This window comes from Falco cherrug, chromosome 13 (genome assembly GCF_023634085.1).
Source record: "Falco cherrug isolate bFalChe1 chromosome 13, bFalChe1.pri, whole genome shotgun sequence".
In the NCBI taxonomy this organism is placed as follows: Eukaryota; Metazoa; Chordata; class Aves; order Falconiformes; family Falconidae; genus Falco; species Falco cherrug.
In genome coordinates, this window is record NC_073709.1 from 3,189,696 (window position 1) to 3,215,817 (window position 26,122).

General features: G+C 46.1%; 2 protein-coding genes across 4 annotated transcripts; both read left to right on the top strand.

Annotated features, from left to right (window-relative positions):
* Positions 1-464: 464 nt before the first annotated feature.
* On the top strand, positions 465-13,614 carry LOC102052737 (GDNF-inducible zinc finger protein 1-like). Of its 2 annotated transcripts, none has more exons than XM_055725668.1 (7): positions 465-543; positions 6,220-7,509; positions 8,628-9,560; positions 11,110-11,204; positions 11,435-11,602; positions 12,106-12,263; positions 13,041-13,614. In XM_055725668.1, exons 2-7 carry the CDS (start codon positions 6,221-6,223, stop codon positions 13,284-13,286), a joined length of 2,889 nt encoding a protein of 962 aa, XP_055581643.1. In that variant the 5' UTR covers positions 465-543; position 6,220; the 3' UTR covers positions 13,287-13,614. The 2 variants fall into 2 exon arrangements, with proteins under 2 accessions (XP_055581643.1, XP_027670285.1); XM_027814484.2 differs by lacking the exon at positions 465-543 and adding an exon at positions 613-1,035.
* GZF1 (GDNF inducible zinc finger protein 1) lies at positions 13,050-26,098 on the top strand. Of its 2 annotated transcripts, none has more exons than XM_005445634.4 (6): positions 13,050-13,182; positions 17,347-18,713; positions 20,619-20,713; positions 21,743-21,910; positions 23,041-23,198; positions 23,713-26,098. In XM_005445634.4, exons 2-6 carry the CDS (start codon positions 17,368-17,370, stop codon positions 24,067-24,069), a joined length of 2,124 nt encoding a protein of 707 aa, XP_005445691.1. In that variant the 5' UTR covers positions 13,050-13,182; positions 17,347-17,367; the 3' UTR covers positions 24,070-26,098. The 2 variants fall into 2 exon arrangements, with proteins under 2 accessions (XP_005445691.1, XP_055581644.1); XM_055725669.1 differs by lacking the exon at positions 13,050-13,182 and adding an exon at positions 13,746-13,897.
* Positions 26,099-26,122: the final 24 nt, after the last annotated feature.

The window sequence follows — 26,122 nt, forward strand, 5'->3', positions numbered from 1 at the left end:
TTTGTCTTCTCACAGCAACAAAAAAAACCCCAAAACACTCGCAGAAAGATCTGAGATTTTCTTCTACCTGGGGCACGGCACCTCCCAATAATACAGCTAGGGGCTGCTTTATGTGTGTAGGCAAGAGCGAGGCCTGGCACCCTGAGGTGACCAACGCGGGAGTTACTGCGGATTCTGGAGAGGAGGTAATTGCAAGTGTAGCGGCAGGCACTCCCACTAACGGGGTAAAACTGACCCCCGCTTGCAATTCTGAGGAGCTGTGAGGGCTTCGCCCGCGGGCCGAGCCCAGCTGCGCCTCTCCTCACGCAGCGCGGGAACGCCGCCGGTGCCCGCGCCCAAGATGGCTGCCCGCTCGTGGCCCACCGCCTCCCTCACTCAAGATGGCCGCAAAAGACAGGCGGCTGCCGTGGTGACGCTGTGGCGGCCATGTTCCTTTCGGGCAGCGGCGTCCCTTTCCTCGGGCTGTACCATTCCGCAGGTGGGGGAGCGGTGGTTGCGCCCGGGGCCGGAGCGCGGCGGGAGCGGGGCGGCCCGCCTGGCAGGGTAAGGCCGGGAGGCGGCCCTGAGGGAGCGGCGGGGAAGCGCCGCCGGGAGGCGGGGGAGGGGGCCTGGCTGCTGCTGCCACCGCCCTGCCCGGCGGGAGGGTGGCCGTGGCCCTTGGGGTGCAGGCCGGGCCTCGACGCCTGAGGCGCAGGCATGGCGGCGGCGAGGCCTCGGCCTGCCCCGCGGCTCGGCAGGCCCTGAGGAGACCTGCGCTGGTCTGAAGCACAGGGGAGATGTCCGCCGTGTCCGGTTCCCCTGCGGGGCTCGGGGGTACCTGTGCGCTGTGGGCCGGCGACGTGCCTAGGAATCTGTTGGCCGTGCAAAGTAAACGGTAAAAGCCAGAAGAAGGTCGCACCTGCATGTGGCCCATGGTGCGAGGAGTGACGCGGCGTGGCACCATTGAGCGAGGTGCAAGCGTTAGCGCTGTGCCCCTGCGAGCGTGCCCAGCCGTGAGCTCCTCACGCGAGGGGCAAGCCCTGTTGGGGCTCACAGGTAATGTACCTGGGGTTTAGGAAGGCAGAAGTCAGAGTTCTGTACATTTTAAAAAAAGACCCCAACAACTTTAAATGATTGTTGGAGGAATTTGTCCAGCGGTGTGCTGGAGGATGAATTGGGATGCTCTGGATGGCAGTCCCTCAGCTTGCCCAGCAGTGCACAAGCAGGCCAGAAACTGTAGCGGGGTGGTGGTGGTGCAGTTACTGTTTGCTCAGTCTCCTGACAAACCTAACTTTACATATCTGCGTCTTGTGGGAATTTATCTGAATAAGCTCGATTTTTCAGATGATTGATTCAGTTGAGTAACTCTAGCAGTTACGTCCCTGTAATGTTCTTTTTCGCCTATGTTAGCCTTTTATCTCACTGTTATTAATATATTTTTACCATCACAATCCACCTTAAGACAGGTAAATGTTACCTGATTTTACAGGGAAAAAAAGCAAAAATCAGAAAAAATACCACAGGTATGGCTTATTTAAGGACTGAAGTTAGGTCTTACACATCTGTGACAATGAGTCATTGCCCTTTACATAGGGAGGTTTGTGTGCTCTTAAATATTCTGCCTGTTGTACTGCAGTTCTGGTTGTTTAACCTGATCTCTTGAGCAGTTCGTTTTATCAGTCAGGATCCAGGGTGTTGCGCCGCGCCACTGTTACGATCTACCTGTGTTGTTCTTATTTTACCAAGTGATAGCCCAGGCATCAAGAGGAGCAATTATATGCTCTTACACCATATCAACACCTCAAAAAGATACTTGGGCCATTTGTGCAAAGGATAAAGATGATTAAGTAAGAGCATATTAGGACTTTATATTTATTTACTTATTTATTCACCTAACACGATTGATACTTCAAGGATTCTCATTTTGGTCCTTGTCAGAACCCTTTGTTGTACATGTACATGCAGCTTTTGAGAGTTTAAAGGAAGCCTTCCCGGGAAAGTAAGTTAAGGAAGAATTTCCTCCTCACTTCTCTGAAGAGAAACTTAAGATCTAATTGAAGAGGCTTGGGAAGAATCAACCAACCAAAGGTTAAATATATACTTTGCAAAAAGCAGGAGATATTTATCTGAAATAACAGAATTTTTGAGAAGTGTGCGGTTCAATTTTTTGTGGGGGTTTTCTCCCCTAGATAATTGGGTCTATGTATCAGTGTACCTTCGCTGTCTTCACTTCAAAAGGGCTACACTGTATCATACCAGATAAGGCTCTGGCCTATCGAAGTTGTAAAGTAGGTATGAACAGTGAAAGTCCAAGAAGCAAAGATGTTTCAGAAACATCCTTCCTAGAAACATCTTCACGCAGCACATATAAATCCCTTCTTAGAGCTTGGAAACCACCATTAAGCTTTAGTTTTTAAAACAGTTGTACTTATTCTAGTGGCCTTATCGGGAACTGTAATTGAATTGAAATACGTTTTGGTTTTTGCAGTGGTTCTGTTAAATTAATTATGTTTTCTGTAAATCTTACATACATGCAATTTTTTAAAAGTATTTATTTCCTTATTACTGGTCAAAGAGCTGAACAAAGTTACAAACAGGCAAAATGCAATATGTGGAAAAAAATGTTACTTTCATTTAAATCTTCCCATTGAAGTCGATGCCTCAGAGGGCAGCAACTTGCTGCTTTCAGAAATAGCCTCAAGGTACAGCAGAATGATTGTTTATTGGAGCTGTTAACCTCAAACCAGCTGCGCTTTGCTTCCTGGTTTCAGAAGCAGTAGCGGGTTCAGGATGACCCGCAGTGATCAGTGGGCTGTGAACCCTGCTGCCTCCCAGCAGCCGCTCTGAGAGGGTTTCTGAGGGGGTGAGATAATAGCAGAGGGGTTGTGGACTCCTCCTGCTGCATTGCACTTTTTCCACCTTTGTGACTGTCCTGTGTCACCGGTTGGGAGCTTGTTCTGCTGGGTTAGGGGCATGCGTTTGAGGTGGAGCAGGAGAGAAAGTGCCAATCATTTTGAGATTTGGGCTGTCAAGAGTGCTGGAAAGTGAAACACTCGGGGTGCAGCTCGGAATGATTAGTTTACAGACGCAGTTGGGAGTGAAAATCTGGATTATGAAGACTACACTGTCTTGTCTTCATAAATGGAGGGACACAGTTAAACCTTATGCTATCAATAATGTTACCACTATTTTTCCTATTTGTTTACTGGTGGTTAATTCAAGCCAACATTAACCTCCAATTAGAACAAAACATGTCCTACTCTTTGATTCAGTAACTGATTTACTGCAACGTTTGTCATCCTTATTCCCATTGCTGTGCATGGGAATTCCTCAAGAATCTCTCTTGTCATTAAGTGGTAATGAAGTGTAAAGAGTAAGGAAATAGTTTTCCTAATCCTTTGGGGGTAATAAGCTTCTTCCTTACCCCCAAAATGTAAGCAAAATACTCAGAAAACTTTCATTACTTGAACTTTTTTTTTTTTTTTTTTGGGGGGGGGGAGGTGTATAATCTTATATACTGTTTTATACCCCAAAACATTGTGTTCAACTCTCAACCTCCTGAAACTGTAAAAACATATGAAAACAAACTATATTCAACACCATTTCAGAAAACTAGATCAATTTCCAGTTTTGATCTTCCTCTTCAAATGGTAACGAAAAGTAGTCTCATTTTTTCTGAAGAAAAAACAAAGTGAGAATTGATGAATCTGTGGCATTTTTCAGTGGAAAGACTTTTTCAGCAAACCATTTCTGGGCTGGTTTAATCTAGAACCAGCTGAATTAAAGAGATGATGTTGGAACATGCCTCTCCATTTGGCTTAGTATCAGATATTAGTGTTAGCAGAGCTCACATGGGAGCATGTATTGAGAATTTATCACAGATGGCAATCTGAAAAAGGAGCTGGAGGAAATTAGCACGTGCTCTGCTCATTGATTTCTTTAAGCGCTACTGATCGGTGAGCAACCCTGGGGTCAGTTCTGCACAGAAGTTAAGGAGGATATCCTGTTGGAAAACATTAAGAAGGGCAAGCCAGGGGACAGATTAAGTGGAAGCTTTTGTGAATTTGTGGTCTGAATATAGGTATTAAACCCTGATCTGTGCTTCTACCTACAGCCTGCAAGTCTGCTGCAGGAGCTGTTAGGGTTACGTCTCCATGTAGCTGGTGATCGTTGGTAGGGAATAGTTGGCAAATCTTGAGTCGGGAGCACTTCAAAGATGCTCACTGGCCAGAATTCATAAGGCAGAGATGGTGATGATGATGATGATTTGTAGGAGTCTGGGTGCAAGTGGTCCTTTTCTGATAGAATTTAGACAGTGCTGTTTTGCACATCCCCCACTTTCTAGCTTCTGTGCGATGTTTCAGCAGAGGCTTTGTCTTTTTCTTTTAGTTAATTTCCCTCAATATTTTTCCTATAGTAATATTTTTGTTTTTTCTGAGTAAGCATCTTTGAATTTGCCACTAGTGAGGAGTCCAGGAGTGAGGAGGTTCTGCACCAGTTAGGTGAGAAGGCTGAGATCCCCAGCAGTCCCATTGATTGGGGTGGGACTTCTCACAGCAGCTCATCGAATACTCGGGATCAAAGCCCAGACTAAGTACAAGTATTTGAGGTTCTGCATAACTCAAATATACAGACCTTTTTATCTGGTAGGAATCTTGTCCGTTTCCTAAGAATGTAGCTGTACGTGCTCCAGCAGCACTTAATGGGGTCATTAGAAAATTCGTTTAAACCTTTAAATGCGGTTTTTAAAAATTATTTGGGATGTTCCAAGCATTGAGTGATTTATGCCTTGCAGATTAGAAGATGATTGTCCTCTACGGTGCTCTGCTGCAGTAGCTTGTAACAGGAAGAGTATTCTCAAAGCTATCTCTTAAGCTTGCTATTCAGACCTATTCAGTCTAGGCTATGTATTGTATTTGACTTCCTGGTACTTTATGTTGAAGGCACATTTGTCGTCTTAATCAGACAGTTTATATCTGCAAGGAATGTATTTAATGTAACATCAAACACAATTTAGATGAGAAGTGAAAGCAGAGCTTGGTGTAATTTTCTGCCAACCATTATTACTGTGAGAGGGAAGCACAGCAAGCCAAGCTTAAACAGAGCCTTTAAGCAATAACAAGCTGATTCTTCTGTTTATTTTGGCCTAATGTTCTTCCCTTGGTTACAAAGCTGCTGTAAGCATGTGCTAAATAACAGACATTTAAAAACTCTGCTGGATCAGGAGTATCAGCTTAGAGGATCAGATCAGAGCATCTTAAGGCCTCTTGGGAAGGTTGACAGCATCTTTGTGGTCCTTTATGTGCAAGGGTAAATGAGACTTCTTGTTCCAGTGGAGTAGGTGTCATATGCGGGCTGACACAGGAAAGCCACAGAGTTCTTAGGTGTAAGATTCACTGTGAGGATAGCTAGTGTCCGTCTCTAGAGGTGGTGGGGAAATGCAAATTGTTCTTTCTGAAAATGCCAAAAAACTTCTGGCCCCTATGTTTGTGGATTGAGAAGGAGCAGTTTTGAGATATTTTTCAAATAAAATACTATTGCCTCCTCAAAAAACTAGTAGCTTTTTCTAGATAAGTAGTTTGTGCCTGTATATTATTTAAGTGGCCAAATACAATAGAAGCTTGCTAACTATCGTTATTAACCCTTAGGTCTGATTGTTTACGGGGGGGGACGACGACCCCAGAAACAAAATCAAACCAAATCCAAAGATTTATGCCCCTGCTTTGGCACAAGGGGCTGCCTGGCACAGTGTGTGGAGCCTGATGCAACTGTGAAAACACAGGCCCTGTTTCAACACCAGCCTGGAAACAATCAAAAGTGACTTGCTATATACTTCAGTTCCCCCTCTGTGCAAGAGGGGTGGGGAAAGATGCTCATAAATGGTTGTGACCTCTACTGTTGAAAAGTGCTTGTATGAAGAATGTTTTATTATTTAACTGGGCCAATGCTGTTACCCTTATTTTGTTACTGTAACCATCTGTGCTACAGAATATTCACTCTGAGGAGTTATCCTAGAGTGTAAATCTAAATCTGTGACTGTAATAAACCAAGCATGTTTGCAGATGGTGGTTGCATTGATAGAAATAACCTTAAGGTCTTTACTATGTCTCGTAAATGAGGAATGAGGACGTGGATCTCTGCTGAGCTTTTTCTTAAGTGATTAATGTAATACACAAGTAAAACAGTAGCTCATTGAAAAGGGAGAGCTGGCATTCAAACATTTGTCTGTTTTTCTGGCAGGATGGAGAAGAGGAAGATTCTAATGAAATCCAAGGTTGCTGCTCCTAACCTCTTGAGGGCACTGCATTCTCTGTACCAGTTCGGTCACCTCTGTGATGTGACTGTTCACACACAACATTTGGGAATTCAGGAGGAGTTTCTGGTTCACAAAGCTGTCTTGGCAGCTTCCAGCAACTATTTCAAGGGGCTTTTCCTCCATGATGAGATGTTGGACACGAAGAACTGCACAGTGACTCTGCAAGATATTTACACGGAAGAGTTCACCTCCTTCCTGGAGTTTGTTTACACTGCAGAAGTGGAGATTGAGGCAGAAAAACTGCAACGGATGAAAGAAATAGCTGAAAGACTTGAATGCAAGGATTTGCTTGACATTTGTGAAGAAGTGAAAGCAGAGGGCAGGAAGGGTTTAGATTTGAGCCTCCATCTGAAAGGTCAGCCACAGTGGACTCATATCCAGCAAGAGGAGAACTGCAAACTGAGTAACTCTTCCCAAGTTGCGGCAATACCCATGCAGAGAAAACTTTGGGATAGGCAAAAACATAAAAAGTTGCTGGCTGGCTATGACCTCATTGAAGGGCAACCAGCAAGCCTGGAGCAAGAGGACACTGCTTTTCCAGGCCCAAAATCCAGGGCAGCAAAGCTACCAAAATGTAACAAGGCAGATACCAGAAACAGACTTGGCATGGATATCGTTAGTCTGGAAAATGAGAATAGTCATCCTCTCCTAAGTCAGACTGAGTCAAAGGAAGCCCGCATAGCAGTTAGGAACACTCTGCCTGAGCAGTGGGAAGATGAAAACAGTTTAACTTCCAAATTTTCTAGTAAAACGGAACGCAGGAAGACACCGCGGCACATGGAAAAAGTCTTGCCACAGATTGCGTGCGAGAAGTGCAATGAATCATTCCGTGTTACCAAGCAGTACCAGTCGCACATGGAGCTCAAGCATGACATTCATCTGGCTGTCAAGTACAGCTGCAATATGTGTGAGCAGCTCTTCTCCACTCACCAGAACCTCCGGCAGCACCGCCTCACCGTTCATAGCGATGAGCAGGGCTTCTCCTGTGTGTTTTGTGACAAGAGTTTTAAGCGTCAGAAGGACATAAAAGACCATATCCGCAGGGTGCATGAGAAGAAGCAGGATCCCCAGGCCTGCCCGTACTGCGACAAGGTCATCGGTTCCAAGTGTGGCCTGACGGTTCACATACGAACGCACACGGGGGAGAAACCTTACAAATGTGAACGCTGCTCTGCCAGCTTTGCTCAGAGGTCTGCTTACAATACTCACGTAAGGTACAGCATTCTCTGTGTGTGTGTCTGTGTGCATGCAGGGAAATGTGTTTTCTCTCTGGGTGCCAGGCTAAAAGCATTCCTGAAGTCCTCTTTGCTTTAGTTTCAGAATTCCTTGGATCTGATCAGGAGTGTGTTGAAATCGGCACAGATTGTTTCTGTTGACCTCATCAAGCTCGTAGTCCGGATTAGTGGGTTGAGGTCTCCCAGAGCGGGAATGTGGGCAAATGTTTCCTGTTGACTCAAAGGGGACTTGTGCAACTGGATCTCTTAGGTGATTTCGGAAGCCTCAGGTTTGGGTTTCTTAATAGGACCCTCAAAAGAACTGGCATCTGTTTAAAATGCACAAGAAACTGCCCATTTCAGAAACATCAGGGCAGTATGGAGCTTTTTAGTATGGTTTTCATGGGCCAAGTATCCTGCATGCTGTTCTGCTGGGTAGTGTGAGCTTCCAGATGGGCTTATGAAGTGTTGCCTGACTGAAAACAAGATGTTGAAATTGCACGATAGTTTTCAGAGCTGCAAAAGCTACTGTACGTGTCAAACGTCACCATACCCTGCCTCTGTGTTGCAGGAGATAGGTGGTTTTTCGCTGGATCTCATCGTCCCTTTAAAAAAATGTCAAAATTTGTTTGTAGTTCAGTCCAGTAGCGGAAAAAACGTTCCAGTTGTGTTGCAATTGCAGTGACATAGCTTGTTGCATGCACTGAGCAGTGGTAAGTGGATTAACTGCTGAAGTTGATGGCTTACAAGGGGATATGTTTTATTTTTCCATACAGGCATTTAATCTATATTTCCCTTGGTTTGAGTCCATAATTTCTTATCCTTTCCATCATGGCCTTGGAGGAAAATTTACAGTCTGTCCTATGTTAGTAGTCAGACAACAAATATGTATACTTGAGAGGCTCCATCCTTGATGAACTAAGATATTTTCTTCAATTATCCAGTCCAACTCTACACAAAATTTCCCTGTTGTTCAGCTCTCCAAACATGCTGTTAATTTCTTAAATGTTTTGAAGAACAATTAAAAGGAAGCAACTCTTCCTCTAAGGCAAACATGTCTGAATTGGAACAATTAAACTCTCTGAATTTGTGCTCTGTTGTTTGTTTTATTTTGACAGAAAAATCCATGGGTCTGGGCAAGAGAGGAAACTCATGCCTGTTTATTGGATGGTCGTTCCGCCCGCCCATAGACCAAACGCAACGAGCTGTGACAAAGATCCTGGCAGAGACACGTGGGATGGGACATCAGAGGCTGAACAACGAAAGCGTGTGAGGCACAAAGAGGCCAAAAGTTGTGAGGAAGAACCTGGGCGTTCATCTGTTACCGAAGCAGACTGTGGCGATGGGCAAGAAGAACAGAAGCGGAAACGTAAAGAAGCTGCAGCAAGAACTGAAAAAGTGAGTGAAGAAGGGAATGAAGGTGAAATGAGTGTGAAGGGCGAGGAGGAGGTAGATTACGAAGCAGGCTATTCAGAAATTGAAGACAGTAGAGATAATGAGGAGGTCTGTACTGAGGAGGATGATGAGGATGATGAATGCCCTAATGAGAAGGATGGTGAAGAACATGAATCAGATGAGGAGTTTAAATTAAAGAAGGTAAATAAAAGCAGGGTGAATAAGAAATCCACCTATGTAATAAGATGTGATAAGTGTAATGAGCAGTTTCTTTCCCGGAAAAAGTATGTGGATCACTGCAGAGATGTCCATCAGTGCTTGCCTGGCAAAGTCTATCAGTGTGACATCTGCAGCAAGTCGTTTGCTAGTTACAACAGCTGGAAGGAGCATCGAGCATGTGTCCACACGGAAGAAAGGCAGTTTGCCTGCACCCTTTGCAATGCTACTTTTAAAAGAAAGAGAGATGTAAGGACACATTATATGCGGAAGCATGAAGGCAGAGTCAAACGCCCTCTCTGCTCTGTCTGCGGGAAGATCCTCAGCTCCCGAACAGCCCTAGTGTTTCATATGCGGACACATACAGGAGAAAAACCTTACGAATGTGGCATTTGTCATTCAAAATTTGCTCAGCCATCACAACTTAAGATCCATACCAGGTCAGCCTACAGCACTGCTGTTCCCGTTACCACGCCCTGCATGCCCAGTGTACTTCAGCACTTCATTGTCCTCTTCTAACTTCCCAGTTTTGAGTCATTCTTGCATGTCCTTGTAACAGGAGCACTGGGATACAATTTGTACTGTAGTGTCTATGATTAATTCTTTTACGTAAAGGCTTTGTTGGCATCTGGTCATTGCATCAGGTTTGGTAGGGATTTTGAAACAGATGCCCTGTCCAGATTTGTAAGCAAAAGCCAATCATTTGAGATGATCATAAGATGATGGCCTTCACTGATGAAAAGTAGCATAGGCTGGAGAATTACTCAGGGACCTCAGAGCCCCAGATGTGGAGCCCTACTCGCTCTTTATCACTCTGAGCGAGTCATTTAGTGTGGGATTTAATTTCTGGTATGCAATACAAAACCTGGACTTATTTGGGCTCCCTCTGTAGTCAGTGGAGCTAGACTGGATGAATTGCTCTCTGGTGGCATCGATATTAAATGTGTCCTCTCCCAGGAGAGGGTGAATCATGCCATGGAATTTCCCATCTTTCTCCAAACAGAGAGCCTAGCAGATGGCTTATAAGAGGAGGTTAACTGTTGGAGGGCTAAACTAGGTGAGAGAAATCCTGTTACTAAAGACTGTGGACCCATACAATAGGGACAGTGGCTGTCCTCTGTCTCCCAAGTGTTCTTACAGTGATTTAAAAAAAAAAATTGAGGTATACTGATTCAGGACCAGCAAAACATCTGAATCGTCAAGATAATCTGTCAGCTGAAACACAGCAGAGCTGCACTGCGTGTGAGATGCAGTGTGACTGCAACAAAACGGTGACTCATGGGGTTTATGTTGGGTAACTGGCTGTCTCATATTTGCAGCATTTTGCCTGACAACTCAAAATTATGCATGGTTTTGCACATCATACTGTTTGGGTTGGAATAAGGGAAGTCAGCATAGTGTGAAGACCAAACATGAGGCTCAGGCTTTCTCTGATTTGAGCTAGTTTAAAATCAGGTGTCCAGCACATGTTCAGAAACACTGCCTGCCTGCCTTTCCTTAGTGTCTCTTGTCTTAAAAATAGGAATATCTTGCCAGTTAAAAGTTTGCAGGGCAGAGGATGTGGGGCTCAAGGATTGCAGAAGCAATAACTTGGCCCGCGATGTCCCAGGAGGTCTGCTGCTGGCATTGTGCTGGGGATGATCTGGATGCACTTTCAGTCTCTAGCACAACAGCAGCTTGTCATCTTCCCTGCTTTCTGCCTTCTGATGCTGATCCCATGAGCTGTAACTTGTGGAAAAAAGCTGGATTGTATAGTGCCCGAGAGTGAGGAAGAGGTAAACCTTACGTGGGAATTTTAGTCTTTAGTGTAGCACCGATACTTGTGAACATTCCATTTCCTGAGCAAGCAGAATGTCCTTTTTTCCACTTCATTTAAAAAATGAAGCATGCTGCCTGTAGTGTGTAGAATGTAATTTCAAATACAGTATTTTAAGAATGCACTACAAGAGTTAATTTTATTAGTAGTCATTTGTGTTTTGCTTCATTTAGGTCCCATACTGGGGAAAAGCCATATATTTGTGAGGACTGCGGGGCCTGTTTTGCTGATAAAGGCAAACTCACTGGCCACAAAAGGACACACACAGGTAGGCATTAAGCACTTCTGTTCCTTCCACCTGCTTTCTCCTATCACCACCCTTTATACTGCTACAGATTGCTAGTTGGGATATTTTTATTTTTTTATTTTTTTTGTAACTTACAGAAGAGACTTCAAGTACCAGGAAAGAACTACTAGGGATAGAAAGATATTTGAAAACCAACTCTGAAGTACAAAATTCTGCTGAAAGAATTCAGGCTGTCTTTTCTCTTTACTCAGGAGAGCGCCTTTTTAAATGTGATGTGTGCGGAAAACATTTTGCCACCAATGAATACTTAAAATGCCATAAACGGTGCCACATGGGTGCGAAGCCCTTCAAGTGCGAGGTCTGTGGGAAGACATTTGGACTGAGAGCCTCGCTAGCCCAGCACAGTAACGTCCATGCAGGTAATGAAACAAACTGTTCGGGGCTGGGAAAATAACTGGCACTGCAAGCTTGGGTCTGAAGTACTTTTCAAGTTTGGATGGAGGTGTTTTATTCCACCACCACTTTTAAAAGGTGCTTAAATTAGGTGATAGGGAGAAGCAGGGCTCACAGCTCGTTACACAGGGCACGATACCATCTTGTGTCATACTGGATGGTGCTTGCCCAGAAGACTGAGGCCTGTTCTGTGCTGCTGAAGGACGTCACAGCAGAGAGCGGCTGTAGTTGCTGCTATTCCCCTTGCAAGATCAGAGCGCTGTTCTCAGGCTTTCCATTGCAGCCAAGAAGCATTTGCTCTATCACATAACCTTAAAACCCGGGGCCTCAAGCATCTATCTCCCATGTACGCTGCTTTATCAATATTGGATCTTTTAAAAATCCTTTACGCTTTTTGTCTGCTGAGATCAGGTCCAAAAGAACCCGCCTTCTCACTCTGTGCTTCCTAGGTTTTTCTTGTTGTTTTTAGAGACCCGTCCGTATTTCTGCGAACAGTGTGGGAAAACGTTCACCCAGCAGGGCGCTCTGCGGCGGCACCAGCGTATTCACACCGGGGAAAAGCCATACAAGTGCAGAGCTTGCGAGAGAACCTTCACAGACATGTCCACCTTGCGCAGACACGTGTCGGTATGCTGCCCCTTGCGTGTCTTTGTGGCAGGCAGACCACGGTGGTGACATTTAACTACTGAGAAAAGTTTCTTGCCTTAATGAGGGTTCACATTGGTGATGAATAGTAGGGTTGGGGGATTGATCTGCCATCTGTGCACAGCTTGTATTTCTGAAGCATGCAGTTTTTTCTCCGACAGCACAGCAGCTCCCACTACTGGCTGTCAAACCAGTCATCTCCCAGGTACTTCAATTGTCTTCAAAAGGAAAATCTGATTTTATAAAAATGTGTGACAAAGGACTGGTTATTTAAAATGCTTATTACTGATTGAATCCTTTTCTTAAAAAAGGAATGGGTCCTGCATTTTATATTACTGCAGTCTCTTAAACCTCTTCCACAGAGGCCACAACATGCTGGTTGATCACACCTTCATGTTGCAGATCAACATGATTTTACATGTTTCCAGCAGAAACATGTTCTCAGAGACCTTTGGGTCCTTGAAGTGACCGCTAAGACAGAATGTAAAGGTTTTTTTCCAGTTACAAGTCTTTAAGTTAATATATGTCTGTGTGCTAAAATTCTAGCCACTTCTCGAAGCACTCTGCAGCAGCAGAGCCAGGAAATCAGCTCATAGTTGGCAAAACAGACTTGTTCAGCTTTTGCGTTTGAGCCCAGTATCACAGAGTTAACCCCAGTACTATTTGATTTTGTACTGGTTTAAATCTTCAGTTATTAAAGTTACTGTTAGGAAAAAATCAGATGTAATTGTTTTCCACTTTTTTTCTCCCCTCCTCTAGATTCACGACCGGAATGCTCACTGGAGGAGTTTCTTAATAGATCTGACGACCAAAAAGGACCATAACTGGTCCAAAATAGAAACGTTCTCAGAAGCCTGTATGGGTGAAGACTCTGTGCCAGAAATTTGGTCGGTTGACCAAGGTAAACTTTATAAACCTGAAAGCATTATTCGTAAAAAAGTAGAACATGTGCCATCTGGCGTTAGTAACTCAGAAGACACCGATCGCTCCCTTCTTTACTTGTAGAGTCAATTACCGCCAGAAGACCGTGCGGTCTCTCCAGGTCGTACCAGGCTAAATTGTCTCAAGTGTTAATTGCGGCTGCCTCGTCACCCTCTGCAGTGCAGCGGTGGCTTTGTGCAGGTGAGCCGGAGTTACGGGCACTGCAGGCAGAGAAGGGAGCTGTAGTTCCACTTCGCAGTGTTTATGCCAGGTAGAGTTTAGATCCGTACCGGGTTTCTGGTTTGTAGTGCCCGAGCACACCGTGGGGTACCTCTGCGCGGCTGCCGGCCTGGGGCAGGGCGCTGGCCGGTCCTGGCCTGGGGCTTTAAATAAAGATGCGCTCATGACGTAAGCGGCCCTCCATCCCGTAGCTGATTCGTTCGCACAGATCGGACCGCAGAGACCCGGTGATGCGCTGAGCAACACCCAGGAACGTGGGCTCCCGGCCCGGGCCCCGCCGGGCCGCGCTGCCGAGCAACGGGGGTCGCAGCACTGACGCCACTTCCCGCGCGTCACGGCCGCGCCCCGCCGGGGCCGTTGTCAGGGCCGGGGCGCGCAGCTTCCGGCCGCCGCCCGGAGCCGTGAGCTGAGGAGCGGCGCGGCCCGCTCCGCCTGCGGGGCCGGCGGGGCTGCCGGTGAGTGCGGCCGGCGGCGGGGCGGGCTGCCTGCCCCGGCCCGTGCCCGACAGCCTCCCCCTCGCGGCCGCCCGCCCTCCCCTGCGCCGGGAGCAGCTCCCCGCCCCGCCGCCGCCGTGGGGAGGGAGCCGGGGCGGCGGGATCGCCCTCAGTAGCCTCGTTGCCTGCGCTGGGGGCGAGCGGCCGGCGGGGCACCCGCTCCCCGTTACCTCGGGGACTCCTGCCCGCTCTGCTGGCCGCGGACGCGTGCGGCCGCCCTCGGGCCGCCGGGGCAGGCGGGGCGGCCGAGGAACCAGCCCGCAGAGGAGAGGGGCTGGCGGGCCTTGTCGTGTGAGCTGGGGGGGGGGGGGGCACACAGCGGCGCCCCGTCCTGCCATGCAGGGCCCCCCGGCCTGGGCTGGGGTCGGTGTGCGGCTCCGAGTTGCCCCTGCGCTCACAGAGGCTGGCGGCTCTTGGGGTGCGCAGGCCTGGCACCTAGGCGGCGTGCGGGGTGTCTGCTGCAGCGCGCCGGCCTCTGCTTCACAGGGCTTCTGCCTGCGCCCTGCAGGCGGTGCCCGTTGCTGTGGCACCGTTATTGCAGCTTCGGTGGTGGGAGCAATCCGGAATGGGGCGGGGTGGTGCTAGCAGTAATGCCTCTTAATAGACCCTGTGGAATTGCTGGTGCAGGAGAACAGACAAGCTTGCGGGTCCACAATCTGTGAAATCTGGCTGGCTCTTTTTACCTCTTTTTATCTCTCCAGCTAGGTTTGCCACTGGGAGGGGACGCGTTCATGTGCGTGATGAATGACTGACCTTATGCAAGAGTTGCTTTTATTTGCATCTAGGTTCTGACAGGCTAGTCCTAGTGAGCAGGCTCAGTCTGCAGATCTTCGGGCTCTGTCTTTTTTGAGGTGAACATGGCTTACTTCTCTTGAAGATGCTTTGCCAGCCCAGTGCTCAGCAGCTCAGTATACTTGCCAGAGGAGTGGTAAGCCTTCACAATGAAAGGCCTTCATGGCGCAACGTATCTTACTGTACATGTTGGATTAATGCTCCTCTGAACAAACTCAAAACCAGCGGGAGGCTAGCAAAGAGAGCAAGCGATGTGTTTTCATAGTGGCTTTTGATTCTGCAAATACTATGGAGGGAAGAACAGGAGGTTTCTGCTTTGCAGCCCTAAGAAAAAAGGAATTGGCACAATGTGTCTGTTAACACATGCGCCTGTGGTCAGCTCCTGAAACGAACGGCTCGTTGAGTATTTATGAGCTCATTCACCCCAGTGGGAGAAGTTTGTGGTTTGGGTTCTTGTTTCCTGCTGGGGATTGCTGTTGTCTACACATGACCACAGTTTTGCCGTGCGATCAAATGGAAAATAGATGGATAGTTGTGAAATGACAGGATGAGTCGTTCAAAAATAATTGTTATTGAGGAGGAAAAGTTATGTTTTGATATTGATTATTTCAGATAAAGCATTCAGAGAGTCTTTGCTTAATTCATCCTTGCATACTTGGGGTGCCAATGTGTCGTATAACTGAGAAAAAAATCGCAGAGTGTGGAGAAAGGGAAGCAAAGTTTAAACATGATCTTTTATGCTTCTTTGAGTCAGCCTTTCAGTCAGGAGTCAAATCATGTCATTCTCATTCATATAAAATTTCTATCAAAACTGAAGTGCAGCATTGGGGTTTGCTTGTAAAAGTGGACAATGTTTTGAGATGCCTGTTGAGCTCTGAGCTGGCACAGGCGATTCTTTATCCCCTTTCTAGGTCTTTTGGTTTAGGTGTAGTAAAAGTAACAGTGGGGTTTAGGTATTTGTTAGAATAATGTTAATAGAACTATTTAAATCTTAATAGTAAGCTGACTGAGCTGAAGATTCAAAAGCTAGGAAATGGGAAAGTTTCGTTCTGAGAATAATCTTTTTCCATAGAACCTAAGGAAGGGGTTTGGGTGCCCACAGTGGATTCTGTTTGCTGTTCTCCCACTTGCTTGTTGCATGAGGTTGGGGAAATGATTCTACTTCCCTCACGTCCTGCCTACCTTACTTGTAAACACCTTGGGGCAAAGGCTCCCTGGGGCTTTTTGCCTTGCGTAGTATTAAGTTCACAAAGCACTCGTTTTACACAGCTGCTGCCAAACTGCACAGATTGGTGGAGATTATAGCTCTTCATTTTACGGTTTTCTTGAAAATATTTTATCAAGATGGTTTTAACAGGAAATTGTATTGGGATGCTAGTCTAACTTTTGGTTTGTTGGAATGAGTGTAGACTAAAAATTTGAGTTTATAGCTCTATTGGAAGAGAAGGAGCCTCCTTCTGATGCGATGAATATTATTCTTGTGTCTCTTTCCTGTTTAATATGGTTTCCTTACTGTTATATTAATACAAATTTTGTTCCATTTGTACACGTTTTTTGTTTGTTTTTTTTTTTTTTTAATTTACCTTCCTGAGCAAGATTTCTGGTGTTTTGTGTATAAAAGACTGCAAGTCTACTGTACCTGAGCATGAAGAAAGAAACCTTAGTTAACTTTCAGGAAGCAGAAAGAAATTTTTCAGATTCAAAATGCATGCATACATAGTAGTTAGGAACACAGGAAAGCGAGATAGATTGCACGGGGGGTATTGCTCAGAGTGTCTTCAGAGTTCATAGAAATATTGTTTCTTCTGGGATCAAACCTTTTAAAAAAAACCCACCACACCTCAGTTCTTTTGAGAATTTTGGAGCAGCTTAAAACATTACTAGGAAATAGGACATAACCTGAAGGTAAAGGGTAGTGGAAATTGTGAAGCCCTTGAATGCCCATTTGCAGCCTTACAAAATTTAAAGGGTGTAAATCCATTTTGAGTGATGAATATTTTAGAAAAGAAAACACTTTGGGGATTTTTTAATGATTTCTTAGGTTTACAATTTGCAAATATGATTACATGGTCTCCTTTGCTTTGGTCGGTTAAGCATTTGGAATTTTATCCGAGTCTTGTTTAAAAGTCTTATCTCAAAAGCCTGTTTAAAGAAGTGTTTATTTAGGATTGCAGTTAACTTTTACTTAATCTTACCTTTCTCTTACTGCCTGATTAAGAGGGAGAATAATTTCTTGATTCCACATGCCTTAATAAGAACATTTCTTTTGATCTTTCTCTGGTTGCTTCATCCCTGTTGCAGGTTCTAATAGTCTGTGGTGTTCTAGGAAAAATTACAGTTGAGATTTAAACTTAAATGAACTTCAGAGAAATCCCTGTGGATGACTGGTGGTATGGGTTTAGATATGACTGCTCATGGTGACGCTTTCTGAAATCTGCGCTTCTAGCCAGACTTTTCGCAAAGCTTCTGTAAAAGTCTGGTCTCCTGAGCTCAATTACCTGAAGTGCTTAAATCTGAAGTGAAGCACTCTCAGAAGTCTGGACATGACTTTTGGCCGTTGAAACCTTTGAGTTTTGTTAGCTTCCATGCAAATAACTAACATGCAGTGTTGTTAACAGCTTTTTGCAGAGAGAAGAAAGATGGAAAGTAATGCAGTTTTATTGGAATCCAAGTCCTCCCCTATCAACCTGCTGAATGAAATGCATCAGCTGCGTCTCCTGGGCCACCTCTGCGATGTGACAGTCAGCGTGGAATATCAAGGCGTCAGGGCAGAGTTTGTTGCTCACAAGGCCGTATTGGCAGCAACAAGCAAATTTTTCAAGGAGGTGTTCCTTAATGAGAAGGGCATGGATGGCCCAAGGACCAACGTGTTCCTGAACGAGGTCCAGGTTGCCGATTTTGCTTCGTTTCTTGAGTTTGTGTATACTGCTAAGGTAGAAGTGGAAGAAGACAGAGTGCAGCGTATGCTGGAAATAGCCGAAAAGCTGAAGTGTTTGGACCTCTCAGAAACCTGCTTTCAGTTGAAGAAGCAGATGCTTGAGTCAGTGCTGTTGGAGTTGCAAAACTTCTCAGAATCACAGAACTCCGAGGAAGAGAGCACGGCCCAGCCAAGCATTTTGCTCGAGTCCAAAGGAGCTGCTGTGGCAGAAGCAGACCAGGCAGACTGTCCTCTGGATCCTCCAGATTCGCCAGTAGACAGGCCCAGCAACGCAGCATCTCCTGAGATGCCAGTTACCAAATCAAAAGAGAAAACAGACAAAAAGAAGGAAATGATGAAGCCTCCTTATGCCAAAATCAGAAGGGCGAGTGGGAGACTAGCTGGGAGGAAAATATTTGTGGAAATCCCAAAGAAGAAATACACAAGGCGGCTGAGAGAGCAGCAGAAGAATGCAGAGGTTGCTGTTGAAGAAAACAAATATCCTCAAGATCAGGATATGTGTGACATGGAGAGAGAGGAGGAGCAAGCGGAGAACAGCATCAAACCTGAAAGCGAAGAATGCGATGGCAACTTTGAATTGGAAGAAAACCTGAAAAAATCTGAAGAGGATAAAAAGAAACGAGGCAGTAACTTCAAGTGCAGCACATGCGAGAAGGAATTCCTCTATGAGAAAAGTTTTCTCAAGCACATAAAGCACAGCCACGGCATTGCAGCTGAAATCATTTATCGGTGTGAAACCTGCAGTCAGACCTTTGCCAACCGGTGCAACCTAAAAAGCCATCAGCGCCATGTCCACAGCAGTGAGCGCCACTTCCCTTGTGAGCTCTGCGGTAAGAAGTTCAAGAGGAAGAAGGACGTCAAGAGGCACATTCTCCAGGTTCATGAGGGTGGTGGGGAGCGTCATCAGTGCCAACAGTGTGGAAAGGGGTTGAGCTCCAAAACTGCCTTGAGGCTCCATGAAAGGACGCATACAGGCGACAAGCCTTATGGGTGCACAGAGTGTGAGGCTAAATTTTCTCAGCCTTCTGCACTTAAAACACACATGAGGTATGAACAGACTTAACTGGCCTTGTTAGATTCTGGGGGGAGAAGCAGAATCCCCTGGAACACACCTTGGGCCTTCAAGTGAAGTGGGGATGTAAAACGTGACTGACTGGAAAGTGTCCGTATTTCCTTTTTTCAGATCTCTTTTCTTTTTTTTTCTTCCCTGCTTTTTGGGTTAAGTGAGTTGCTGTCATTTTCTTTAAGCCGAAATAGGGGTGCGTGGGTCGAGGCCTGCTGCTGCCAAAGGGCACGGTTAACTTTTCCCATGGGAGTAGAGTATTAAGAGTCAGTGGGACGTTTCACATGAGAAAAGCAACCCCCGTGCGGAATTATTTGTAGGATTAGGGCTAGAATTATTTCTGCTAATTTGATGCCTCTTTAGTCAATAGAATAATGTTATGCAATAAGCATGAAAATATTCTAAAAATATTTGGTCATGCATTACATTGAAGAGTGCCCAATTTGGGTCCTAAGCTTAGAAAACAACCGATAATGTGCCTAGAAAGAGGCTGACACGTCACCGTCTGGAGGTGAGTGAAGCACTGAGGAAACCCACGCGGAGCTAGTGAAATCAGTTGTAGTGCTTATATTGCAGTGAGACCCAAAGGTGGAGGTGCAAATGCATGGTCTTGAAAGGTCAGGGGAGAGACATTTTTATCAAGGCAAACATTATAGCTGTTACGGGCTTTAGCCTGCTTTGATCAGTCTGCCACAGGGGTCGTCTGCAACCAAAGTTGAGATTAGAGCCAGGGAGTAAGCATGGAGAGGGAGGTATAGAAGAAATATCCCTAAGTACTACTACTCTGATCCACGAAAGGAACACAGTAGTGTCAGTGTGTTCCCTGGTGGCATTCCCTGCGAGGTCGAAGGGTTCGTTAGCTTTTGCTTTCTTTCACCGCCCCTTTTGAAGTCAGTGGGTTTACTCCCAGTGGTACAAACCACGTCCAGAAGGGGAGCACTGCTGTGGTGTTATTGCTGATGCAGGGGTATGGAATCTCTCTTTCAGCATGTGTCCTTTCCTAACCGCAAGGAACTGCTTTGTACTGCTTAAAAATTATTTTTTGGCAGAAGGGGAGTTCCTCCTCCACTGTGTACCACTATGACTACATAGTAAGCTTGTTGAATGCTGGAAATTCAGTGCTGTTCTAATTCGTGTATCATGACAGTCTGTGGTGGGAATTTCTCATCTTTTTTGTGTGTATTTTTACATCTGTGCTCTTCCTGTTGATGTATATCACCGTGAAAACTGACTTGTGCTGGCTGCATTCCTGCAGCGCTATTCAAAAGAGCCCTGATGCATGCAAAAATCTAAGCAAAATAGTGAACTGCCCTTCTTGTACACACAGCCTTCCTCAGGAGGTGATGCCACAGCTTGGGGTGACAGCAAGAAAACTGACTGTGTAAAAGTGACGTCTTTAATCTGCTCCTTGGGTGCCACTTGTTCCAGGGTAGCCAGTGACTCTGTGTGTTGGCCTGGCAAGAGCAGCATGCCAGGGGACACGTCGCTCGTGTTCTGTGTGGAGGGTTTTATTAATAGCGTTAGCAATATAAAGATAGCTGCTTTCCTTCAGATCCCAGAAGACCGTTACATTTTTATTTCAGTCTATCTGGATACAAGTTTTCTACACGTTACTTAATTTTTAATTTAAAAATTTGGTTTTACCCTAAAGAAATTTTGGGATCTGGCCTTGATCATGCAGCACACACATGATTGAGCGATGAAAGCAGCACTGCAGAAACCACCACGCAGATTTTGGCCCAGCTGAAGGTATTTTTTAAAAGACAGGAAAGTCTTGTGCAGGCATACGGTCACTCTTCAGAGAACAGCCACAGAGTAAAGACAGCTTGCGTTGTGCTGCAGAGGAAGGAGGTATACCTTGGTGCTTTAATGTTGCCTTCTCATTTCAGAATCCATACTGGTGAAAAACCTTTTGTCTGTGATGAATGTGGTGCCAGGTTCACGCAGAATCACATGCTTATATATCACAAACGATGTCACACAGGTAAGGCTTGCTTTTGTGATGTACTACGTGTAGGAGGAGGCCTGCAGTGAAACCAGACCTTAATTTCATTCAGAAAATGCTTTTTTCTTGTCGTTTTTTATATAAAATCAGATGTTCTCATCCCTAGGCGTGATTTTACTGAGAAAGGTTCCTATAGCTGGATAGGCAGACAGCAGAGAGAGTAAAAGGAGCTGATTAAAGAGAAAAGGCGGCGTTCCCATCTGGCTGGGCTCCGCCATCTGAGGCATGGACTGGGGCTGCTTTGAATAGCCTTCAGTGTCCACAGATCTGTCATCAATAAAAGGTGCAGTTGAATTCTTAAGAGAAAAATGATTTCTCTATGAATCTGGAACAGTTAGCCAAGGAATAAAAAACAGCTGTCTTGGCTTATCCTGATCTGCAAAGAAATCTTTTTGAAAGCACGTGTCCTTCTCCCAGGTATCCTTTGTAGTATAAATTGGTGTTTTGAATCGACCCTTTGTACCTCCTGCGAGTTGTGTGTGGTACAGCGGCATCTTTCAACTGACCTGCCTTAGAAAGGTCTGCCTTCTGCCAGTAACTCGTAACTAAATGTGGGCAGCAGAAAACCTTCAAATGACAATGAAACAGAATTCCAGGCACACTCAGCAAGATGCGTGTAACTAAAATGTGCTGCTGGCAGGTGGAGGCCTTGCACCAGAGGCATGCAGCCTCATGGTTATGATGAAAGTAAGCCAGAATGCTCCCAAGGCGGCAAGAAGCTGCTAGCTAGCTGCAGATCTCCCTGGGCTGCTCGTGCACTGCGCAGCGCTGTCGGCGTGCTGTGGGATGGGTGCGGTTGCCCTCACGCTGTGGAGGGTTTTGTGCAGGTTTCTGGGAGGCAAGCTCTGTGCCATACGCAGAGATCGCTGCTGTGGCCCACACAGATCCTTTTGTGAGGCTGGCATGTGCTTCGTTGTGTGTCTAATGGCGTTTGGGTTTTGCATGTGATGTTTAATAGTGTTCTGAAACACTACATGGGTGTAATTCTCCTTTTCACCCTCGCTGCAGGGGAAAGGCCTTTCATGTGCGAAACGTGCGGGAAGAGCTTTGCCTCTAAGGAGTACCTGAAACACCATAACAGAATCCATACGGGATCCAAACCATTCAAATGTGAAGTTTGCTTCAGAACGTTTGCACAGAGGAACTCGCTGTACCAACATATAAAAGTTCACACAGGTAGGAGGAGCTCTTTTTGTTTGAAACAAACCACCACGATTTAAAGACGTAGCTCTCACGCTTGCATGATTTGGACAGGGAGTGTCTCAACTAGGATTTCCCAGTACTTTAATTCCTACCCTGTGCGTGTATTTTGATTCTTGGTGCGTCACGTTCTTTTCATCTGCTTCTGGTGCCCCCTGCGCTTCTCACCAAGTTACAGCAGTTCTCTGAAACACTTCCAAGAGCTGGAAGTGCATTGTTAAGAATGCCGCCAGGATTATTAGTGACCAAAGGACTATGTCTGGTTTGGCTCTGAGCAAAGCGCTGCGGAGTGCTGATTGCGTTCTTGCCCACTTCTCATGTTTGCATTCTCTCCTCCTTGGATCTACTCTTCAGTGTCTGTTCTTAAGTTTTTCTTACCTGCTCTAGTCCCTGTTATTCAGCAATACTGTAGGTTGCAAATGATGGTCTTGCTTTCATCACATAATAAATATGCTTGCTTATCCCGTGCCACCCCCTAGGAAGTGTCCTTGCCACTGTTCTCGGTGTTAATGAAATCCCTGTTCTGTTGCCGTGCCTTCCATGCCTCTCCGTGTCTAGTGTGGCATTACTGAGGGGGACCAGGGGACACTGGCATGGCAGCGCTGATGTTGGCGGGTTTTTCCTGTTCTGGAATATCATCTCTTTTTCTGTGATGCCACTTGCATCTGTCAGCAAGTTTTCTGGTATCTTTTCTTACCCTAACCAAGGAAGGAGTAAAGGTGGTTGTTTCAAAAAGTGTTTGATAACACAGAGAATACAGCAGTATGATGTGTTATGGGCAGCTCTGGTGTTCATGCTTACAGAATGTACCTTGTAAATAGGAAAACTTGCATTCTGGGCAAGACTTCAGTTGCTGGTGGAAAATACGTGGAGGCTTCAGTGGCTGTACAGATTTATGCAGGCTGTGGGTCTAGCCCTTACTCTGTCAAGTATCTGCTTATTTCAGATGCGTCCGTTACCTGACTGTGAGAATTCTGAAAACATCGTGGTTTTTTCCTGAAGATGCTTGTGTGTGTATTACCATTGCACAAAGTACGGGGGTTCCCCAGTGAGCAGAGCTCGTAATACCCCAACATCACCACTCTAACGCTGCGCTCTGCTTTCAGGTGAGCGACCCTACTGCTGTGACCAGTGCGGTAAGCAGTTCACGCAGCTGAATGCGCTGCAGCGTCACCATCGCATACACACTGGGGAGAAGCCGTTCATGTGCAATGCCTGCGGGCGAACTTTCACCGACAAGTCCACCCTCCGGCGGCACACTTCGGTAAGAGCCTGCCAGCCCACTTACGAGAACCTTCCTCTGCGGCCACGTACTGACCCGTCAGCACCTCTCGGGCCTGGAGGGCAGTTCCTGTGTGGTTTTTGCTGGGTTTAGCGCGTCCTGCTCTCTGGCGTGGCGTTTGGTGTTGAGATACTCACATGGTTTGTGTGCAGTCCTGAGGCCACAGTGAAGCTGTGCTTAATCCATTGTGGCACAGCCCATGTAGGTCACGCCTGAGGACTGTTCAGAGGCACAGATTTGTTCTGTGACCTCTGAGCACGTTCCCCGTGCCACTGGCAGGTGACAGGATTCGCTTTCTGGGCCAGGCTCTCTGCTGGACCAGGTAGATGCTGTGTGAAAAGGGGAAGCTCACCAGGGACACAGATTAGTGCATGGATGTATACCAACCTAGTTCTGGGATAGTTATGTGGGATGACAACGTGGAGATCTTTTTGACCAGCATTGAGCTTTTGCCTCCTAGACTGTCATCTGGTTCTTTTTATTTTTTTTTTCCCAGATACATGATAAAAACACACCCTGGAAGTCCTTCCTTGTCATTGTCGAAGGAGCATCTAAGAATGATGAAGGTCACAAAACAGAGCTTCCCGATGAAGAATATGATGTGTCACCTAAAATACCCGAGAAGCTGCTGTCTTTCTCCGAGAACAGCCACTATCAAAACTTGACTGCCGTTGCGGGGAGCGTGACTGCACTGCACGACAGCAGTTCTACCACGGGAACAGACTGTAAGTCAGACGGGACTCCAGGGCCACAGGAGGCCCTTATAGCCACCACTCTAAGTGAGCTGACAGTGCTGCAGACACAGACAGATGCTATGCAGCCACAGCTTCATGCTCTGGTGAATATGGAATAATTTGGTATTTACAAATCCAGTTTAAGCTGCACCCTTTGTATAGTCCTTTGACTTTGCCGGTAGCCTACTGAGGGAACTAGGGGAAGCTACAAGGAAGCAGGCACTGGATTTCCAGAATTTCCTCTGAAAATTCATTACCTGCCTCCAACACATACAGCTCCATCTCCTGAAGGCAGGGCAGAGTAGCACCACAGCAGGGCAGTGGAAGAGGAGGCAGAGGTCCCAGTAAGTTTATTTCCGACAAATAAACTTTTTTTATTTTTTTATTGTGTAGCTCAGCTCCTTTGCTCTAGCTGGCCTGTACTGAAAGGAAGTACCTGTATTTGGGTAGGTTATAAAGAAGGTGTGAATGTGATTTCCAGTTGATTTGATGACACGCGTACAATCAAGAGAAATTATGTTGTGTTTCTCAGCCTAGTAGCTTAGCGGAATTAATTGCGTTTTCCCTTAGCGGGAATTGATACGTAAAATTTAATTTGTACTAAGTGGCTTTTCAGGAAGTGTTGGTTTCTCTCTGCTTTTGCCAAAGATCCAAGCAGTGAGCCAGCTCACTCCTTGGGAATATGAGTGGGAGCAAGCTTCGGAAAGACCTGGAGTCTCGATTCTCTAGTAGCAGAAGGGGCAGGTGGGATCCAAGTGCTGCATCTGTAGGGGCGGGTGGTGGTTACATTTCCCTGAAACCTGGCGCAGTTTGACACTTGCATTCAGTCTCCATGTTCTAACGGCTCCAGCTTACATATAACGTGGCAATTAAGACTAAAACATCTTTGGTAAAAATGTCTGTGAGAGGTAGTACCTCAGTGATGCTGGGAAGGCTGGTGTAGGAAGACAGCTTACGGCGTTCTCCTCTTGTACCCGAGCCGTTTTCTGCTGGTTCAGATAGGTCAGCAGCGCACTTTTCTCCACCGTGGCTCAAACACTGCTGCTGCTCAGAACTGCAGACCTGCTTCTAAATTACCCACTGCTCTGGTGGGGAAAAAACCTCTTACTGTTTTGCTGCGGACTTGCTACGGGGAATTCCACCAGCGCAAGAGTCTCCAGTGGTAAACCCAGCTACACACAGGAGACAGGCCGGGTGCGTTTGACTAATGGCATAGAAAGATGCAACCAAGTGAAAAACGTGGCGGACTATTCAAGGGGTTCAGGCCTTTGTCTCCCAGGTGGCGCAGACCTTGTGAGTAAGACGGGGTTGGGCTCTGAACAGCAGTTCTAGGCTGCTGTGGGTTTCACTGTCCCCAGCGGGGCGGGGCAAGGGTATGAGGCTTTTCCCCATTAGCATCGGCTGCTCAATTGTAATAGAAAACCCTGGCACTGCGCCTTTGTTTTAAATAAGGGAATGTGGCAAAGCCAGCACTGGGATGGAGGGTCCCAGCTGTGACTTGGGTGACTGCAAGGTCACACAGCCTGCTGCAGCAGCCCCAGTCTCTGCAAGAATTGCGCTTTATCTTAATTCATCCTAATCTAATTGCAGCTTGCTTGTATGGCTAATGCTTCAAAACTGGGGATCACATCCTAGCGCCACCATTTAAAAATGGAGCTTTTCAGAGTCATTTTCCCGTTTCTCTTCATTTTGCTGTTAGTGTAGTATTTCCACAGAAGCTCTCTCAGCTGAAGCTGTGAGAAACACGGAACGACTGCAGCAGTGTAAAGGTAAGCACAATCAGGCCTTGCTGAGGCCCGTTCCAAGGCTTAGGGGTTGGCAAAGCAATAACGATACCTAGACTGTGGCACAGAGCTATTTTTGGACCTTAAAGGGATGTCTGATGCGTTACCATGGAATCATAACTTAATCTATAGAAAGGGAATTTTTTTAAAAGATAACATTTCCAAGAGGTTATATTTGAAATATTTATTCAAGCAGGCGGTTCCTGTCGAAGCTCAGTATTCCCCATGACCAGTGTCAGGAGTTTGTAGATATATTTAAAGCCTGAGCATTAGTACCTGTAGCCAGGGAAACTTTTGTACTCCATGAATGTACGGAAGTGAGTTACTCGTATGAACTGTTCTTATTAAAATATTGAAACCTTCATTAAGACTGACCCTGGCAGTGATT

Coding starts and splice junctions, on each gene's coding strand:
- LOC102052737 (XM_055725668.1), top strand. CDS start 6,221: ATGGAGAAGAGGAAGATTCTAATGAAATCCAAGGTTGCTGCTCCTAAC. Junction 9,561..11,109: donor CAACTTAAGATCCATACCAG/GTCAGCCTACAG, acceptor TGCTTCATTTAG/GTCCCATACTGGGGAAAAGC. Junction 11,603..12,105: donor GCACAGTAACGTCCATGCAG/GTAATGAAACAA, acceptor TGTTGTTTTTAG/AGACCCGTCCGTATTTCTGC.
- GZF1 (XM_005445634.4), top strand. CDS start 17,368: ATGGAAAGTAATGCAGTTTTATTGGAATCCAAGTCCTCCCCTATCAAC. Junction 18,714..20,618: donor GCACTTAAAACACACATGAG/GTATGAACAGAC, acceptor TTCTCATTTCAG/AATCCATACTGGTGAAAAAC. Junction 20,714..21,742: donor TCACAAACGATGTCACACAG/GTAAGGCTTGCT, acceptor CCCTCGCTGCAG/GGGAAAGGCCTTTCATGTGC.